Here is a 19,240-nt window from a genome sequence, read left to right on the forward strand (position 1 = left end):
CTTCCAAATATCAGTGCAGTGCAAGCATTGGACTAGACTATTTTAAATCATTGCTATAGACAGGGAGTTGAAAGTGGCTATTGGGTCAACATCTGCTTCTGAAACAGCTGGGCATCTGGGGGGAGAGAGAGGTTCTAATAGCCCATGGACCCTTTAAAGGAGCAAGAAAGGGGTAGGAAGAATGAATCATCACTAACTCTGTGAAGAATAGTTGAGATGAAGAGATTCTAACTAACACAGCTACCACTCTGCAATTTGTATAGTGGGGGTACTGCGAGCCATTGAACCAAACTGTAAACGCTGTGTCATGATGGAAACCACTTCAAGCTAAAGGGTGCGGCAGCTCCAGTACCAGCACCTATGGTCAGAAAACAAACAGCTCCTCTATGTACATCAGTGTTTCAGGATGTCTTGAGTGGCTGCTTTGATGCCTGCACGCCTGTGTTACCCTTCGAGTACTTTGCTGTTAACATTAGTTTGGATGTTATTATTTTGGGAGGCACCTTTTCTGCTCCTTACTGCAGCCAAATCTCTTGTTCTGGCCTTTGTTACACTGTCCTTGTTTACTGTGCCATCCTCCTCTCTAGCCCCCCAATACTCTCCGCTTCAGTCAATACAAAACACTGCCCCTCAACTCATCCTCCCTGCCTGCTAGTTTCGCAGAGGTTTGTGAAGTGCCTACCACATAATGAAATAAATAAGGTACATTAGTCTGTGCCTCTCCTGAGATGGATGGTGCAGGCTGGCCTATTTCACAGTTATTTTTCTGCCTGCCTTCCCTGGCCCCTTTGCCCTGCTCAGGTGCCAGCTCTTAGTGGTGCCATCCTATGGGTGGAATAAACTCAGGCCCTGTGTTGTGTGGGCCACAGCGTGTGTCTTGGCCTGATGTACGGTACCAGAGGCTGGTTCGCTTCTCCTTCACCTGCACTACAGCAGATCACTGCCAGAGACCCAGCACTGGGGAGGGGCACCGAGGGACGACAGCAGTCCCTAGAGCACCATTTCTCAGACTGGGCTTCCTGATCCAAAAGGGGGTCACGGGCCGATCGTAGGAGGGTTGTGGAATTGCCACCCTGCGCGGCCGGAGAGCAGTGGTGGCTGGCTGGGCGCCTGGCTCTGAAGGCAGCGGTGCCGCCAGCAGCAGCAGCGCAGACGTAAGGGTGGCCTGCTCTGGGGATGGGGTAACTTTTGGGGGGTGTCACCAGAGCCTGAAATAGTTTCAAAGGGGGATTTGGGAACCCTGTGCTGGGCCCCCAGCAGGGCAGAGCCATTGATGGGGGGGTGGCAGCAGGGCCGAAGTCTCCAGCACCCCTGGGGGTCAGGATCGCCCTGGCTGGTTCCCCCAGGCTACCCGGGGTGGGCTGGGCTGAACCCCAATGGGTTCCCAGCAGCCATCACACCCTCAGCAGGGGGGCGGGGCAACCACCTCCTTGCCCCGCCCCTTGACCTCTATGCTCCGCTACCTACCCTAAAGCCCCGCCCCAACTCCGCTTTCACGCACTGCGCATGCGCCTCTCCTGTCCTGGCGGGAACTTCGAGAACGGCGCGCCCCAGGTAGAGGCGCATGCGTGGGGCTCTCTATCCCGCCGTCCCTCGCGCTGCGGCTTGTCCCGGACTCGATTTCCCGGCAGCCCCCGCGCGCGGCGGACCTCTTCCCGGCGTGCCCCGCGCTTCCCCCTTTCCCAGGACTGCGTGGCCCGGTGGCGGCTGGGCCGGGGCCGGGCGCGCTGCGCGGCGATGGCCTCCTGCGCCGAGATCTTGCGCAGCGAGTTCCCGGAGCTCGACGGGGAGATGTTCGCCTACGTGACCGGTGAGGGGGCGGGAGGCCCCGGGGGTGGGGCCCGGCGGGCTCGCGATGCCCTGCCCGTGTCTCGCGCGGTCCCTCCTCGGCCGGGGCGCCCGGCTCGCCCGCCCGCGGCTCTGAGGTGAGCGGGCGCCGCTCCCTCCTTGTCTCGAGCGTCCCCCCCCCGAGTGGAGCCCGCAGGCTCCTTCCCGCCTGGCGCGGGGAGCCCGGGCTCGGTCCGCTCGCCGCCTGCTCTGGCCTGAGCGGCTGAGAGCCGGGACACTTGCTGCCTTGCCCGAAGACCGCCTCGGACGCCCGCCCCTCGGCGACCCCTGCGCTTCTCCGCGCGCTCGCGCCCGCTGCCCGCAGCGCGGGGGACTCGGTCCAGCTGCTGCCGGCTCCTGGACGTCATGCGCGTTCCTGCTTTTGGACGGGCCTCGGCGGTCTGGGTCCAACCCCGGCACCAAAGCAACCAGCCCCACACCTCATCCCAGCCAGGCTTTGTCAGGCGGTTGAAAACCTCTAAGGAAGGAGTTCACCCAACCTCCCTGGGTAACCCAGTCCAGTGCTCACCACCCCTAGGGATAATCAGTGTTTCCTAATCATACAGGCCTGACCTCCCCCACTGCCAACTATGAGACCTTGTCTTCATCTGCCACCATTGAGAGACAGCACGTAGCCATTGCTTTCTTTAAAACCCCTTTCGTAGTTGAAAGCAGCTATCAAATCCCCCCTCACCTTCTCTGTACAGGATTGAACAATCCCAGTTCCCTCAGCTCCGTCGTAAATACATTTGCCCGCCCCCTATTCATGTTTGCCCTCTTGTTTCTATCAGTTTTTCCACCATCTTCTGTAGGTGGGTGGCCCAACTGACACGTACTCCAATGAGGCATCACCAAATGTTAAAAAGGGGAATGATCACGTCCCTCACTGCTGGCAATGCCCCTACTTATACAGCCCAAAATGCTGTTAGCCTTCTTGGCAACAAGGGCATACTGTTGACTCATATCCAGCTTCTCACTGTAACTCCTAGGTCCTTTTCTGCAGATCTGCTGCCTAGCCATTTTGTCCCTAGTCTGTAGCAGTGCATGGGATTCTTCTGTCCAAAGTGCAGGACTCTGCACGCGTCCATGTTGAACCTCATCAGGTTTCTTTTGCCTAATCCTATAATTTGTCTAGGTCCCTCTGTATCCTATTCCTGCCTGCCAGTGTATCTACCACTCCTCCCAGTTTAGTGTCATCTGCAAAGTTGCTGAGGGTGCAGTCCATGCCATCCTCCAGATCATTAATGAAATCATATAATATCAGGGTTGGAAGGGACCTTACCTCAGTAAGTCATCTAGTCCACTTCCCTGCTCAAAATAGGACCAATCCCCAGACAAATTTTTGCCCCAAATGGCCCCCTAAGGATTGAACTCTCAACCCTGGATTTAGCAGGTCAATGCTCAAACCACTGAGCTGTCCCTCCCCCCTCATCAGAAGGCTTGCTGCTTGTGGGGAGGCTTCAAATCCTGGTGTGTGTGTGTGTGTGGCAGGGTCTGATTATCTAGGTGCTTCTACAGCCCCCAGCGGCCTAGTCTGAGCCTTTCAAATATTAATGAAATTATTCTCAGTTCCTGTGAGAGAGGGAGTCTGATCCCATGATGGGGATCTGAGGCACAGAGACACTAAGGCGCCTCATTCCTGTTGGCTTTGATGTCAGTGAGGAGCCTAAATCCCTTTGAGGATCTGGACCAAAGTGACTTATGGATGGTCACACAGGACATTTGTGGCAGAGCCTGGAACTGAACTCTCAGCTCTCTTGTTTGGTTTCTTCGATTGGTGCTAGAGTCCCAGCCCACTACCTTAAGCCTAGAATGGTCCTTGTTGCTCAGTGGAGTTGTTAGGATGATGATGTGCTGAGCCCATGACACTGGCTGTTATTTGGGTTGGGATTATTTGGGACTTGTTGCTTAGTGGCTTGTCTGCTTCCTCTTGCAGGCATCCTGCATAGTGGCAGTGCAGATTTTGAGTCTGTAGATGATCTGTTTGAAGCGGTGGGAGAGCTCTTGCAGGAAGTGTCCAGAGACTCCAAAGATGATGAGGACATCCGGGATATCTGCCAGAGGATGTACAACATCCTCCACCTGTAAGTATTCTCTGTCGAGTGACGTGGTGGGAGGCTCTTGGGTCTCTGTGCAAGGATCTGGAAATAGGCCTGGGGCCAAGGTGGTGAACAATCAGGTGAGCTCTGGGTCTTGTGATGTGTTGGAGCCTGCATTTTACTTTGGAACTGTGCTGACAAGTGTCAGCATCTGGAATGCATGGAATGAAGATGTAAAACGGGGTGACAGAGTAACTTTGGGCAGCATCTGAGACTCATTTGGGGAGGTGTGTAGCAGATGGGAATATTGCAGGAGAGGATGGTATCTTGGCACCTTTACTTCTTGACTCCTGTGTGTTACAGAGATGAGGAAAACTCACGGGGATGCAGCCAGGTGCTGCTGGATGCACCTATTCAGCTTTCCAAGATCACAGACAACTATGGTAAGTAACGAACACTGAGCAGCCCTTGCTCCTAGGGAATTGATCTTAAGTGCCTGAGCTGCTCATCTGACTGGACAATCTCCCAGCTGATGTGCTCCTTCCAACAGAAGCATCATTGTGGTGGGAAGTTTATAAACCCTGGAGTTTATGGATTGGAATGAGACTCCCTCCTTGGAATGTTGAGGAGCTCATCCTGCAGAGTGGTGGGCTTTGAGACAGAGCTTGAATGGCAAGAACAAAACTAGGAAAAAAGACTTCAATTCTATTCTCAGCTCTGCTACTCAATTGCTGTGTGATTTTTTTTTTTTGGATTGTTTTTTTTGGGGGGGGCAGGTCATTTCACCTCTCTCTATCTGTAAAACAGATTATTAATTTTCCTGCCAGGGAGCTGGGTAGATTTGTATTAAGCACTGAGCTTCCCTTGGCAGAAGGTGCTGGAGAGAGAGAGGCTGAGTGTTACTGTGCCTTTCTTGTTTATTGCAGATTCTGGCGTGGACCTGTTGCCGACGCTGTTGCTAAAAAGAGACCAGAACTCAGTAAGTAAGAAGGGGATTCATCCTGCTCATGCTGTTACCAGCCTGCCTGCTGCATTGCTCAAGATGCTGAGAGGGTCTTGCTTTCGTACACATGCATCCACATAATAGGTTGGGGAGTGGGGCTTTCTCTCAAGATGTTGACATTGCTTTCTTTCTGTTCACATGTTACTTTTATGTATGGGGCTGCTCGGTCTTGATCTGGTAAACAGAACTACCTAGGGAATTGTAGGCCTGGGAGCCTGACACTGATCCTGGGCAGATTAGTGGAACAGCTGATAGAGGAGTCAATAAAGAGTTAGAAGAGGGTAATACCAATCAACATGACTTCATAGAAAATAGATCTTGTCAAACTAACTTGATACCATTTTTTATGAGATAACAAGTTTGGTTGATAAAGGTAATATCAGTGTTGATGTAATATACTTAGGCTTCTCCAAGGGGTATGACTTGGTACCGCATATTTTGATTAAAAAAACTAGAACAGTTTAAAATTAACAGGGCGTGGATTAAAAACTGGCTAACTGATAGGTCTCAAAATGTAATTGTAAATGGGGAATCATCATTGGGCGTATGTGTTTCTAGTGAGGTCCCACAGGGATCAGTTCTAAGCTAGTTAATATTTTTGTCAATGACCTGGAGGAAAAAATAAAATTGTTAATGACAAAAATCTGTAGATGAGACTAAGATTGGGAGGGGGGAGTAGTAAATAACGAAGAGGATCACTCGGTGTGCTGGGTGCAATTGTGTTTCAGTACAGCCAAATGTAAAGTTATACATTTAGGAACAAAGAGTATAGGCCATACTTACAGGATACAAGACTCTGTCTTGAGAAGAAGTGACTCGGGAGGGTGAGGGACTTGGAGGTCATGGTGAATAATCAGCTGAACGTGAACTCCCAGTGTGATGCTATGGGCAAAATAATGTGATCCTTGGATGTATAAAGAAGACTCTCAAGCAGGAAAGTGATATTACCTCTTTATTTGGCACTGGTGCAACCAGTACTGGAATGCTGTGTCCATTTCTGATATCAATTAATTCAATAAGGATGTTGATAAATTGGAGAAGGCTCAGAGAAGAGCCATGAGAAGATTAAAGGATTGGGAAACCTGCCTTAGACTCAAGGAGCTCCATCTATTTAGCTTAACAAAGAAGAGGTGATTTGATCACATCTTAGAAGTACATATGTAGGGAACAGAAATTGGATGATAAAAACCTCTTTAATTATAGCAAATATCAGTATAACAAGATCCAAAGGCTGGAAGTTGTACCTAGACATCTTCAGATTAGAAATAACTTTTCTAGAAAATATGCACAAGTACAGCCACAGGTGTTGGACTGGAAGCAGAAAATAAATTAAGGGAGGTCCCCTGACCTGTGACCTACAGAAGGTCAGACTGGATGATCACAGAGGACCATTCTGGCCTTAAAATCTATGAATTGATTAAATATTGGCACCCCAGACAGACTTATTAACCATGTAGCTGGAGTTAGTATCTGTCTGCCAAAGGCCCATCTTACTGGTTAAGTGGAATGGTTAATGGGGCGGAGTGAGTGGTGGGGAGGGTGGGCTGAGGTGGGAGGAGTGTTAGAGACAGTGAATTGACAGAAGAGACTAGGAGACTCTTAGGTTCCTAGAATCAAAAAAAATGAGACCTGGGGGAAGAGCAAATGGTTAGATCCCATCTAGCTTGTCCACCACCCCAGGGCAAGATTATTCCCCACAGGTAATTGATTCTCCAAGGATTTGTCCAAACAGGTCCCAGCTAGAACTGTGACCCTGAAATGCCTGTTTGTGCCATCTGCACCCTCTTAGTCACATCCTCGTGTCCCATCTAAATAATTGACCCTCGCTTCTCGAAATCTCCACCCATCAGGGATTTTTCCATCCTAACTAGGCTGTTCCCCTTTACTCGAGTCAGTTGTTTCAGGCCCCTGATGGTCATTCCTGCTCTTTTCTGAATGCCCTTCCTTGTGTCCCAGATGGTGAATGCCAAGAAGCTGGAGAAGGCAGAAGCCAAACTGAAGGCCAAGCAGAACAAGAGGACAGAGCGAGATTCCCTGAACCCTGCTGGCCTACTGTGAGTGTGCACGTGGCTGGAGGAGAGGCTCTGATCGCAATGATGTGTGGCTGTCTGGGGAGCCTGATGTGCTCCCGGGCTTCCCCGCACTGAAGCTCTGTTTTCTTTCATGTCTGGTTGCAGGGTCCTGGAGGAGGCATCTGCTAGCCAGGCATCCAGCAAGAAGGAGACTCGCATGGAGTCATCGGGCAAGAACAAGTCATACGATGTGCGCATCGAGAACTTTGACGTGTCCTTCGGTGAGCGGTGAGTCCCTGTGGGGTGGGAAGGACCCGGGGGAGGCTGGGATAGGAGGAGGTGAGGTGGGGGAAGATTGACATACAGTGGCTGCAGCGTGTGGGATGGAACCCTAGAACAGGGGAGGTGGTGGGATAGGATTGCGGGGCTGCCTGGACTGGAATAAGGGGAGGTGGGGAAGATGCAGCAGGTCAGGATTGAATGCTACTGTGTGGGGTCTTGTCCTCCCTCTGGCTTTGGCAGGAGTTTTCATGAAGTTCCCATCCAGTGGAAGCGCTGCTGCTGTGTCCTTGCAGGTGAACTGTCAGGCTGACCAGATATCGGTCTGTTCTCTTGCCGTAGTGTCCTGCTAACAGGTGCAGACCTGAACCTGGCGTTTGGCCGGCGCTATGGCTTGGTGGGCAGGAATGGGCTGGGCAAGACCACTCTGCTGAAGATGCTGGCCAACCGCAGCCTGCGCATCCCATCACACATCAGCATCCTCCATGTGGAGCAGGAGGTGGCAGGGGATGAGACGCCAGCTCTGCAGAGCGTGTTGGAGTGCGACACCACCCGCGAGAGCCTGCTGCAGGAGGAGAGGGAGCTGACAGCCAGGATCAACGCTGGCAAGTGAGAGACTGACGTGTAGACGATGCTCTAGGGTTCCAGCCTTGCCTGAGCCTAGGCTTCCAGTCCCACTCCTAGTGCCTGAGCCTAGTGTTCCTGAGAGACCACTGCTTTCTCCTGCCACATGCTAGCGCTGAAATTGAGCCCTAGGGTCGGCTAGTGGCTTTGCCAGGGTTCTCCTCTCTGTCTCTTCTCGCTGGGGCTGGTCTTGTTCAGATTAAAGCTCCAGTAGGAATGGAGCTACCCAAAGAGCTTGAGTTCTGCTTAGATGAGTCTCCCTACTTGCCTTCTCCCCCAGCCTAGGTGCACACAACCTGAAAGCCGATTTTTAAACCCTGGCCATACAAGAATTCCCTATGCTGCCCTTGTGTCTCCTATCAGGGGACAAGGTACAGAAGGTGACAGACTGTCGGAAATCTACGCCAAGCTGGAAGAGATAGAGGCAGACAAGGCGCCAGCCAGGTAAGACAAGTCCCCTTTCTGAGCTGGCATGGGGTCTGATCTGCCCTTGGCTATCTTCAGCCATCCTGGGGTGTTGGCTAACTAGGAGATGGGTATTTAGACTGGTGGACATGGACTCCGGGATTCAAGGCATAGACTCTTTATCAGTGGGATGTACTTAGCTGGCCATGGAATCTAACAAATGGGCTGGAGGTTCTTGTAGCCACTGCTCCTGCCTCATTCTCTGCAGCTGGGAGAGGTTGGGACAGGAGCAGCTGGGGCTCCCCAGAGATTTTGGGGAAAGTCAGGCTTTCTTACCCTCTAGTGACTAGACTAATGGTGCTCCACTGGGCCTTTGGGACTTCTCCCAACTGGTCACCTTCTGGGATGTTTCCATGTCTGTTGTAGTTGATGGAAACTGAACGTTATGCTGACCTGAGAGGCAGGGCTGGACTTCTTTGGCTGTGGGCCAGTGCCCTGGAGTCGGTGTCTGATTTCAAACCCCAGAACGTCATGTCAAAACCATCCTGTGCCCTGTTGGGAAGCTGGGATTCCCAGCGTGGCTGCTGCTGTTGGGCAGGAGAGGGTTTCTGCTGGGCCCAGAATCGTGCAGTATCCTTTCAATATTGCAGCACTTATCTTGAATTCTGAGCCCTGTGCTACAGCTACGTGAAACTGCCTGCCAAGTGCATTTCAGGGGTCTGTCTCTCCTCTTCCCCACAGGGCATCTGTCATTCTTGCTGGGCTGGGCTTCAGTGCAAAGATGCAACAACAGACAACCAAGTAAGTCTCCCCTGGTCCGTGCATCAAGGTGTCCGTGCTTGGGTAGATTCCTCCCTGCCCTAGGCATGGAGGTGCCTGGGCTGCCCAACCCACTGCTTCTCTCTTGCCAGGCTAGAGGCATCAAACTGAACTTTGGGCACTGCCGGGTGCTCTTTGGGTCACTGGCGTCCCCCTTGCTGTTACCGTGGGGGGGTGGCCTGGAACGGCTGTAACAGCAGCTGGTATGTTCTTTGGGAGGGCCTGGCTGTTCCCCTCTTGAATCAGGCTGCTGCAAATGTGGCAGGGCACAGAGCAACCCAGCATCGTTTGGTGCTGCTCTCAAGTTCAGCAGCTGGCACATCAAGGCGAGTTTTTGCTGCCCCTTGTAACTGCTGAGCCAGGGCCTGCTGCATCTCACCCCTGCTGCAGTGACAAGCTGTCTCTGGGGTAACAGCCGAGTTTAAAGGGCACCTCCTTCCCCAGGTGGTGGTGAGCCCTGGCGCATCTGCTGTGGAGGGGTCATGGGTGAGAAAACAGGGTGGCTTATGGGTGAGGCTTTCTTGTGCCTGAGCTAAGTCAGGGTGGTTCTGTATTGAGCTCTGATGCCTCCTATATGTGGCTTTTTCTCTACTCAGAGAGTTCTCCGGGGGCTGGAGAATGAGGTTGGCCTTAGCCAGGGCCCTTTTTGCGAGGTAGGTCTCAGCATGGTCCATATTTGATCGTTTTACACTCAGTTTGTCTCTGTTAAAGTAGGCTAGACTCCGTGATGGCAGAGCCCAGGAGCTACCTTGAGTTAGCACACACTTGCTCTGCCAGCAAGGGAGCAGGGCTGTACTGGCTGTGGGAGGAGACCCCAGCTGCTCTGGTCCCAGCCTCTCCTGGCAGAGTAACAAGTAATTGAATTAAAACTATCTTACAGTAGATCTACTCATATTTAAACAGACACCTGGTATTAACTGTTCTCTCTCCTCCTCCTTCCCCCTCCCCTCCCCGACTCTCTCAGACCGGATCTTCTTCTGCTTGATGGTAAGTGAACACCATGAATCCCTTCTTATCTCCGAGCTGTGGCCTTGTGGGATGCTCTGAATGCCCTTGCTGGGAATGGGAGGCCTGGTGTGGCTTTTTGGCTGCATATCCCAAGTGAATGTGCAGCTGTTCACCTGGTGCTGCCAGGGCTGTGGAGATGCCTTGCTGCATGTGGCGCAGTGAGATCCCTGTGTACTGGCTCACCAGTCCAGACATCTGAGGAAGTCAAATAGCTTATCCTGTCCCCTCTTCCTCCCTGGCCATTGATCTCGGCTGGCCAGGTAATCTCTGTGTGGGAGATGGCCAGAACTCTGGCACGATGATGGAGCCCTGAAGGCAGGTCACTTAGTACCTAGACTCTGCTGCAGCATTCTCCCCAGAATGATCCTTTCCCCAGTCTCAGGAGTAGAACCAGGTTCCCAGCAATTAGCAAAGCCACCAGGGTGCAACAGTTGGATCCCTTCCCCAGGAGAAATGAGGCAGAATGCAGCTCGCCAAGTTGGTTTGGCCAAGACACTGGGGTTAACTCCCAACGCTCTAGACCTCAGTTACACACTTTATGTGTGTGCTGGCACTGACCCCCATGCCCTAGCAATGGCTTAGAGGGGAGAGTGCCCACTGCTGAGTCACCTACATCACACCCTGCAGCGCAGCACCCCCTGGCACCAGACAGTGCTCACCCTGGGCACTGCTCCTATAGCACTCTGTGCACACAGGAATCCCAACCATCTGCCTCGTGGTCCCAGCTTGAGTCACAGGGGAAAGCCTCTCCGCTCTGGAGCAGATGTTGGCTTGTTCAAGGGCTCTGAAGCTGTTAGTATTTGTGTTTATTACCAGAGATGACTTGAAACCTGGCAACTAGGGAAGTTGGGAGCCACCAGATTTTCCCTGTTTTGTTGCAGCCGCTTGTTGCATCTTGTCCGACTCTCATCCTGTGCGTGTATGCAGTGCCCGGTACATTGTTCCCATGATTCTCTGGGCACTACTGTAACAGTCCTCTTTCCAGTGGTTCTAGTTCTGGATCATGTGGTAGCTTTGCATGTTCTTATCAGCTTAGTGTTTTCCATCCTTTGTGAGTGCTGAATCCCCTAATCCTTGTCCCTTTTCTGTTCCCTTTCAGAGCCTACTAACATGTTGGATGTGAGGGCCATTCTGTGGCTGGAGAACTATCTGCAGGTAGGTGAGGATGGTAAAAGGGTACCGTGACCTGTGGCAGGCTGCTGTCTAAGATCACTGGTTCTTTGGTGATGCACCCTTGGAGTGGAGATTACTCCCTAATGGTTTGATAAGCAGTAGCCATGGGATATGGGCCCCTATGGCACAGGCTGGAGTTCCCCATTAGCTGTATGAAACTCCCCTGGGGTCAATTAATGCCTTGGCTCAGGCCTCCCTGCTACTATCTCCTCTAGACCTGGCAGTCAACCATCCTAGTGGTATCCCACGACCGGAACTTTCTGAATGTTGTGGCCACTGACATCATCCACCTGCACTCGCAGCGTCTCGAGACCTACCGGGGCAACTTTGAGAACTTCATGAAGATCAAGGAGGAGCGGCTGAAGAACCAGCAGCGCGAGTATGAGGCCCAGCAGCAGTACCGGGAACATATCCAGGTACAGAGGTGATAGCGTGGATGTGATCTCGTCCTGTGAGAAGAGCATCACTGTACCATTCTGGGAGTCCCTCCAGCAGAGGAGCCAGTTTACAGAACTCATTCGTGTGTAGTGTGGCTCTGGCGGTTGCCAGTGGGGGGCCATGGAGGGGCTCCTAGGGGGAGCATCTCTAGTCCTCCTTCATACTGACAGCCATAGACTGTTCTCAGGCTGTCCTCACCCTGGATCCTCCATGTCGCTCTGGCTTTAGAGGGGGTTCTGGCCCATAGCTCAGCTCCCATTGTAGGAGGACAAGCTCTGAGATGGGGTCTTAGCAGTGGGCAGAAGTTAGTGGCTGGTACCACCTGGGGCTAGGGGACACTGATGTTCTGTTCTCTCTTAGGTCTTCATTGATCGATTTCGCTATAATGCAAACCGGGCATCCCAAGTGCAGAGCAAACTCAAGCTGCTGGAGAAGCTGTGAGTGCTTGGTCCTGCCCCTCATTTGGGCCTGGGAGGAGGGGAAGCAGTGGCATGCATTTGGGCTGCACCACTGGCACAGCTGGGGAGGGGCTGAAACCGTGCCATGCAGTTAAACCATGCCACTTGGCCAGGTGGTAGGCACACTCTACGTACGCGTTAGGTGGTAAAGCAGCTAATTCTACTGGAGTAAGGAGAAGGTGTTGAGAGCCTTTCCCAGTGGTTCCACATGGGCCTGAAAGACAATGGAGTTTCTCTAGGCTGATGGGGCTGGTTCTGGGGGCTGGGAATGGCTCTGGACCCAGAAACAGCCGATCTCTGGCTGACCAGACATAGGGCCTGCTCTTTTGAAGGGGGTCGTCTGACCTACGTGGTCAGTTTCCCAAGGGTTCATCTCCTCTTTGCTTCCCATCCTGCCTCTGAGGCCACCTGGGATGACTATATGGGGCTGGATGGTTGTAGACTGTCGCTGGGGGTGTCACTGACATACTCCCCGCCCCCTGCCCTGGGGCAAAAGTCCCCCCACTTCACCCCAGCTCAGGGAATTGCATGGCATATGGGGAGGAGGCACTGTCCTGGTACAGCAATATTCCAGCTCTGAGTGACAAGTTTCTTCTTCTCCTAGGCCAGAGCTGAAACCTGTGGACAAAGAGTCTGAAGTGATGATGAAGTAAGTGACAACAGAGCCTGTCGTGAGGAACCGGTAGCTCGGTTCCCTGTACTGGTGACTAGTAGCCCCAGACCCACAGCTTCCTGCCTCTCAGGTCCTGTTACTGGGAGTAGCAGAGAATCTTGTGGCACCTTATAGGCTAACAGACGTTTTGGAGCATGAGCTTTCATGGGTGAATACCCACTCCGTCAGATGCATCTGACCCATGTATTCACCCACGAAAGCTCATGCTCCAAAACCTCTGTTAGTCTATAAGGTGCCACAGGATTCTCTGCTGTTTTTACAGATCCAGACTAACACGGCTACCCCTCTGTTACTGGGAGTGTGCTCTGTAAAACATGGCACTGTCAAGGCTGCAGAATCTGGTGCCATCTCCCTGGGTTGCCCTCCACTCCGCCTTCCCTGGTATCAGGCCCAGGCATGCACATAAATGCTACTGTTTTCTTTTCTTTTGTTTGCTTGTTTGTGGGCCAGATACAGCCGTGATGGGTGCACACAGCAGGCATGTGGGGTTCTGTGCTGAACGCCTTCCCTATCCCAGGGATGGAGTAAGCGAAGCAACGTCCTTTCCTGCCTTTACCCTGCCTCGTACAGTGTGTGGGTATTCCTCCACTTCAGGTGTTTGTGCTTCCCCTGGCTACCTCTCCCCTTGCCTGTTGTATTCATGTCCCTGGGCTTTCCTCTTCCCCCTACCTCCTTACAGGTTCCCTGATGGCTTTGAGAAATTCTCTCCCCCAATCCTGCAGCTGGATGAAGTGGATTTCAGCTACAACCCAAGTCACTGCATTTTCCGTAGCCTCTCTGTCTCAGCTGACCTGGAGTCCCGGATCTGTGTGGTACGTACTGGGGACCTGGTCTTCTAGCTGGAATGGGGCCTCAAGAGGATGCTTCAGGAGAGAGCTGGCAGGCCCTAGAAGTAGGATTTGGGCAGTTGAGACAGATGTTGTACAAGGGGATCACAGCTGGAGTGTGGCAGATAACCCTTTTGTGGCCAGCCGGGGCTGTGGATCTCTTTGCATTGCTGCAGCATCTGCGCTTGGTGTGGAGGAGGGCCCTGGACAGTGATAATGGGGGATGGTCAATTATACCTTCCACCCCCAAAATCCAGTCCAGTCTTGGGGCCCCAGTGTGGTCCCTATGGGACCTAGTCTCTCAATTGCTTCTTTGCCCAGGTTGGAGAGAATGGAGCTGGCAAGTCAACCATGTTAAAGATCCTGATGGGAGACCTGGCACCTGTTCGTGGGATTAGACACGCACACAGGTACAGCTTGTGTTCCTATTGCCTGGCTTTAGCGCATGGGAAGGGGTTGGGGGGATGATGGAGTAAGGGCCAAGAGATCTCAGGACTTGCAAAGGCAGAGGGGATTCTGGGAAATTTCCCCCCCATTTGCAGAGGGCTGGAGGGAGCATGGATTATCTGCCACTTCCCCAAAAGCCCTATGGGTGGGTCCCCAGAAAGGCTGCTCCTTCTGCCCTGGGGCCACCTCGTGACATCTCCAGTGGCTTGGAGGAACCAGCATTAACATGTTTTCCCAGTTACCAGTGGCCAAGAGCTCTAAGCTGTCATGGAGCAGCCAGGTCCCCAATCCCTGGGAAAGGTAAACCTCCGCGCTCTCCCCCCCCTCCCCCCACACTTGCGCACACCTTCCCTTTCTGACGCCTCTGTCTCGCTCTTGGCAGCAAGTGGGTGGGGCCAGAGGAGCTCTGGGTAGCGCCGCCTATAATGGCTTCTCTTCTCTGGCTTGGCAGGAACCTGAAAATTGGCTACTTCAGTCAGCACCATGTGGACCAGCTGGACTTAAACATCAGTGCTGTAGAGTTATTGGCCAAGAGGTTCCCAGGTGAGCATCAGACTTCCCTGTACATTGACTTTGGGCACTTGGTGGTGCCAGGTGAGACCTATATTTGATGTCTTGCCTCCTGGGACAAGGAGAGCTGGCACCTGGCGCCTTCTGCCAAGCAAGGAGCAGCACTGATGCATTGGGGAGGCATCCCCTGGATGCAGATAGGAGCTCCTGCCTAGAGAACCAACCACCACTCGCAGTGCTTGGGGGTCATCCTCTTTCCTCACCTCATATTTCCCCACCTCACGGGAGCTGCAGGCTCTCTGACACCTGGCTTGAAAAGTACGGGTAGTGTCACAGTGTGAGTGTTGCAGGGATGTCTGATGCTGCGGACAGCCTGAAATGAGCCATGGGAGGTGATTGTTGTCGTTAGGTTTCAGAGTTGTGCATCAGCATTGTAGACTATTTAGCTGCTGCTCATTTTAGCAGCAAAAACGCCAATTGCTCCTCTCCCAGCTGCCAAAACCTCCAGCTTCCTCCTCTCTGATGTAGTTTTACCTTGTATAAAAATATGCACCATTGAATTTAGGAACATTGTCACTTGAATTTCATCTCAGCAAGTACCCTGGAGCCCCTGTCCTGATTGTGTCACTCAGGTTCATATTGAAGCCTCTGTGTATTTCCTCCATTCTGCTGCTGCATTTCCCTCTTCCTGCACTTGAGCACCATAGATTCTGGGGGGCTTGGTGCAGAACCTACGTCCACCTTGCTGCTGAGGACACAGGGCCTTGTGTGCCTCCTGGCTGACTGGAAGCTCTAAGTTAGTATCTTGGGGGCTAATGCCTGCAGGGCAGGGCTGGGTTGTGACATGCTCCCTATGTGCTGTTTCAGGGAAGACAGAGGAGGAGTATCGTCACCACCTGGGAAGCTACGGAGTCTCGGGGGAGCTGGCCGTCCGCCCTGTCGCCAGCCTGTCAGGAGGTCAGAAGAGCCGAGTGGCGTTTGCCCAGATGACCATGCCCTGGTAATTCTCTCCCAGACATTGCTCCTGCTGCTGTTAGTGACATGGCTCTGTCCCTGCGTCCGGTTTGTTTTAGGGAGGAAGCAGAGATGCTGAGAGTCTCTTACTGGCTCTGGCTGAGTAGGAGGCCCAATGCCCTGGGGCTTTCTGGGGAAGCATGGTCACCCTGAGGGAGCTATGCATGGAGACAGGCATGCAGCTTGCTCTTGTCATTACCCTTTTGGGCTCAGTCCACGGTCACATTCTTGGGAAATAGGGGTCCCTATAGCCCACACATGGGACTGGGCAGAGCAGCCACTTGAGGACAAGAGACACTGCATGTAGAGCCCTTGTATTGCGTTCTGAGTGGCATGACCAATACGCTGGGCTCTCCCGTCCAGCGTGCGTGCTTGCTCAAGCCCCGCTAACAGGGGGCCCATTGTTCTTGACGGTAATGCCAGAAGGTGACTGCACTGCAGGCTCTGCATGGGCCTCTTCCAGTGGGATGCTGAGTTGCTGATTCTTTCCTCTCCTTCCAGTCCCAACTTCTATATCCTGGATGAGCCGACAAACCATCTGGACATGGAGACCATTGAGGCCTTGGCAAAAGCGCTGAATAAATTCCAGGTTAGCTCTCCTGGGTCTGACGCTCCCTGCAGCATCCTAGCCCAGTGGCAGCCACTAAGAGTAGTTAAAGTGGCCCCAAATGATCCTGGCCAGTGGAGAACATGGTGCATTTCCACCTTGACTCTGTGCTTCCTGTCACTTGGCTTGTTTCAGACTTCCCTTGACAAACAGGTGGTTCTTCTTTTAGTGCCCAGGAAAGTGGCTGACCGGTAAGAGCCAGCCAGAGAGTGGCCCCTTCTTCCAACTCTGTGAGATCTGGACCCACTGCACCCCCTCTTCTAGGGCCGGGTATCCCCCTGCTCTGCCAGCACACTTCACTTCACTTCAGCCTGGCCTCTAGAACTTTGTACTGTTCCAGTAGTAGGCAAAGATGCCACTTGTGCCATATTTTGTGATGTCTTCATGGGGATGAACTCCTGTTCGCCAGCATGAGAAATGGGCCCGTCACAATCTCGTTTACGGTAACAACTTGACAGGTTAACTCAAAATCCTCCTACTTCAAAAGAGAAGTTGCATCTTGTTCAGCCAAAGCTGAGGGCAGTGGCTGAATCTTGACGTGAGTCTGGGAGGCCAGTGGCAAACTCTAGTTGTAGGCCAAGGGTTGTGTGTGTAGTGAAAAGCCAGCGTCAAGCCCCTTCTCACGACATACACAACCCTTCCCCAGACTGTGCATTTTCCCTGCCAGCCTTGGCCCCAGATCTCCCAGGAGGAAAGGGGAGGGGCCTGAGCCAGGCTGGAAGTAGCTTTAGTTCCCCATTACACCCCGTTGTCCCTCCTGCCTGCTTGTAGCATGTAAAGTAGGAGTTCCCAGTGGGCCCATTCTGCAATAGACAGAGACCAGAGGTTCCAGTATGCAATGCAGCCTGGCTATTGGATCGATGTGAAGTGGGAGGATGTATCCAGTGAGGCCCACAGAGGTCACATCTGGGTCTGGAAACTAAGTCAATAGTTTCACTTATGACTTGGCTAACAGAGTGGAGGACATGCTTATAACATTTGCTGATGACACCAAGCTGGGAGTGGGGGTGAGCTCTAGAGGACAGGATTAGAATTCAAAATGACCTTGACAAACTGGAGAATTGGTCTGAAATCAACAAGGTGAAATTCAAAGTAAAGGCTTAATCTGCTGCAAGGGAGATTTAGGTTAGATAGTAAAAAATACTTTCTAACTTTAAGGGTAGTTAACCTCTGGAATTGGCTTGCCAAGGAGATTGTGGAGGTTTTTTGGGCAGGTTAGAAAACACCTGTCAGCGGTGACCTCGGTTTACTTGGTCCTGCTTCAGTGCAGGGCTGTATTTGATTTCTTCAGGTCCCTTCTAGCCTTACATTTGTATGATGCTGTTTTCTGTGGTCTGCCTCTCCATGAGCTGAGGGGCCAAGAGCTACACTCGGGCCACCCCTGTGGTATCAGCAGCCCTTTGACTCTCTTGGCCTCTAAGCCGTGGGGTCAGCAGACTTACAAGACACATTGCCCTTCCCCAGAGTATTCAAGTTGCTATTTAGAGCTGGGCTGTTTTCTGCCCCTCTGGTGTAAAGCACTTTCTCTTTGCACCTCGCTCTCAGGGCGGTGTAATCCTGGTGTCCCACGACGAGTGCTTCATTCGCCTGCTGTGCAAGGAGCTGTGGGTGTGTGAGAACGCTACCGTGACACGCATTGAGGGCGGCTTCGATGAGTACAGGGACATCCTGCAGGAGCAGTTCCGGAAGGAGGGCTTTCTATAAAGGAGGCACCCAAACTGTGTGAGAGCTGGCTGGAGTGGGGAAGTGCAGCGGCCTCAATACCCATCTGAAAGGTGCCCAGCGGGGACACCACTTGCACCCCATGGACTGTCGTCTGTGCCATCTGCTACCCTCCCCCCAGAACTGCAAAGGTGTTTGGGGTATTGGATGTGCCCTCTCTCCTGCCTCTAGAGGTGCACCAGCCTCTGCTGGGCAGGGCTGAATGGACTGCAAAGTGATGGGGGGAGGGGAAGTCTAAAGCTGCAGAGTGAGGGGAGGGGTGCAGAGTGGGTACTATCTGCTCTGAGCACGTCCTCTCCTCTGCCACCTGCCCAGTGCTGCCTAGCTCAGCCAGTCTCTGCGGCTAGTGGAGGATTGGTGCTCTGAGTGTGCAGGGAACACTGGGCTTGAGTGCTGCTACCTGTTGCACCTTGAGCTGCTCTTCTGCGAAGAGGGATGGAGTTTAGAGAGACTGCCCCCCAATTTTAACTTAAACCATGTGAGGTGCTGGGAAAGGCCTCTCAAGCCCTCTGTGGAGAGGAGCTGCCGCCTCCTGGCTTTTCAGTCATTTTTACCTGCCAAATACTAGTCAAATCCTCTTAGGAACACTTCTTTCTTCCTGGCCTGAACCTATGCTCCTGTCCCCGTCCTGCTAAGGAGTGGGGGAGATTCTGCTGCTGCTGAACAGGCCCTGCTTCTTGCTAAGGGCTCTTGGAAATCCTTGACAGGGTTTGCTTTTGTTGTCCCTAAGTTGCAGTCAGTAAGAGCCCAGGGCTTGTGCTGTTTGGCAGGGTAGTGGGCTGCTGTGATTCAGACAGGGACAAGATCTTGCCTACACACAAGCTTCTACCAAACTTAACTATTACACCAGCCCCTGCACCCTTCTCCCAGCTAAAGCTTCTCCATGCAGGACTAGGCTAGGTCCGTCCCAGCTACCACCCTCTGTTTCATTTCTTTTTAAATGATCAAATACTGCACATTGCAAGGTAAGTTATTGAGCACGGAGTGAAACTCCCTGTTCCTCAGCCCAGAGGTTGCAGTGTAAATAAAACCAGAAATTGATGCCTTGGAATTCTCATTTCCCTAGTGGATTCCAGGTGGTGGTTTCCAGGGGGTTTCTTTACCGTCCTTTCGACTGATAGTGAATTTGGGCAGGAGGGACTGGTTGTGGTTCCTGCACAATCTCTGCTTCCAGTCAGCAGCTGTGCTATGAAAGGGGAGTTTGATTATTCAGTTTTTGCTAAAGGACTGAATGAGGGGGAGAAAAAGATCCAGCCCTCCCTCTTCTGAGCAAAGTACATAATGTCAGGAGTATATCATGAGCAAATAATTCTTTGGCTACTACTACTAGAAGGGCAGGGTGTTACAAACAGGCA

General features: G+C 52.6%; 1 protein-coding gene across 1 annotated transcript; it reads left to right on the forward strand.

Moving 5' to 3' along the window:
* The first annotated feature begins 1,624 nt into the window (after positions 1 to 1,624).
* ABCF3 (ATP binding cassette subfamily F member 3) lies at positions 1,625 to 18,928 on the forward strand. The gene is made up of 21 exons (XM_032803857.2): positions 1,625 to 1,810; positions 3,764 to 3,911; positions 4,230 to 4,309; positions 4,793 to 4,845; positions 6,826 to 6,923; positions 7,047 to 7,169; positions 7,503 to 7,769; positions 8,148 to 8,228; positions 8,931 to 8,990; positions 9,605 to 9,661; positions 9,973 to 9,995; positions 11,116 to 11,171; positions 11,405 to 11,605; positions 11,988 to 12,064; positions 12,690 to 12,734; positions 13,438 to 13,570; positions 13,907 to 13,995; positions 14,484 to 14,575; positions 15,410 to 15,542; positions 16,058 to 16,145; positions 17,709 to 18,928. The coding sequence occupies exons 1-21, from the start codon at positions 1,738 to 1,740 to the stop codon at positions 17,865 to 17,867; spliced, it is 2,136 nt and encodes a 711-aa protein (XP_032659748.1). The 5' UTR covers positions 1,625 to 1,737; the 3' UTR covers positions 17,868 to 18,928.
* Positions 18,929 to 19,240: the final 312 nt, after the last annotated feature.

Source organism: Chelonoidis abingdonii, chromosome 8 (genome assembly GCF_003597395.2).
Source record: "Chelonoidis abingdonii isolate Lonesome George chromosome 8, CheloAbing_2.0, whole genome shotgun sequence".
Taxonomy (NCBI): domain Eukaryota; kingdom Metazoa; phylum Chordata; order Testudines; family Testudinidae; genus Chelonoidis; species Chelonoidis abingdonii.

Coding starts and splice junctions, on each gene's coding strand:
- ABCF3 (XM_032803857.2), top strand. CDS start 1,738: ATGGCCTCCTGCGCCGAGATCTTGCGCAGCGAGTTCCCGGAGCTCGAC. Junction 8,229..8,930: donor GCAGACAAGGCGCCAGCCAG/GTAAGACAAGTC, acceptor TCTTCCCCACAG/GGCATCTGTCATTCTTGCTG. Junction 14,576..15,409: donor ATTGGCCAAGAGGTTCCCAG/GTGAGCATCAGA, acceptor GTGCTGTTTCAG/GGAAGACAGAGGAGGAGTAT.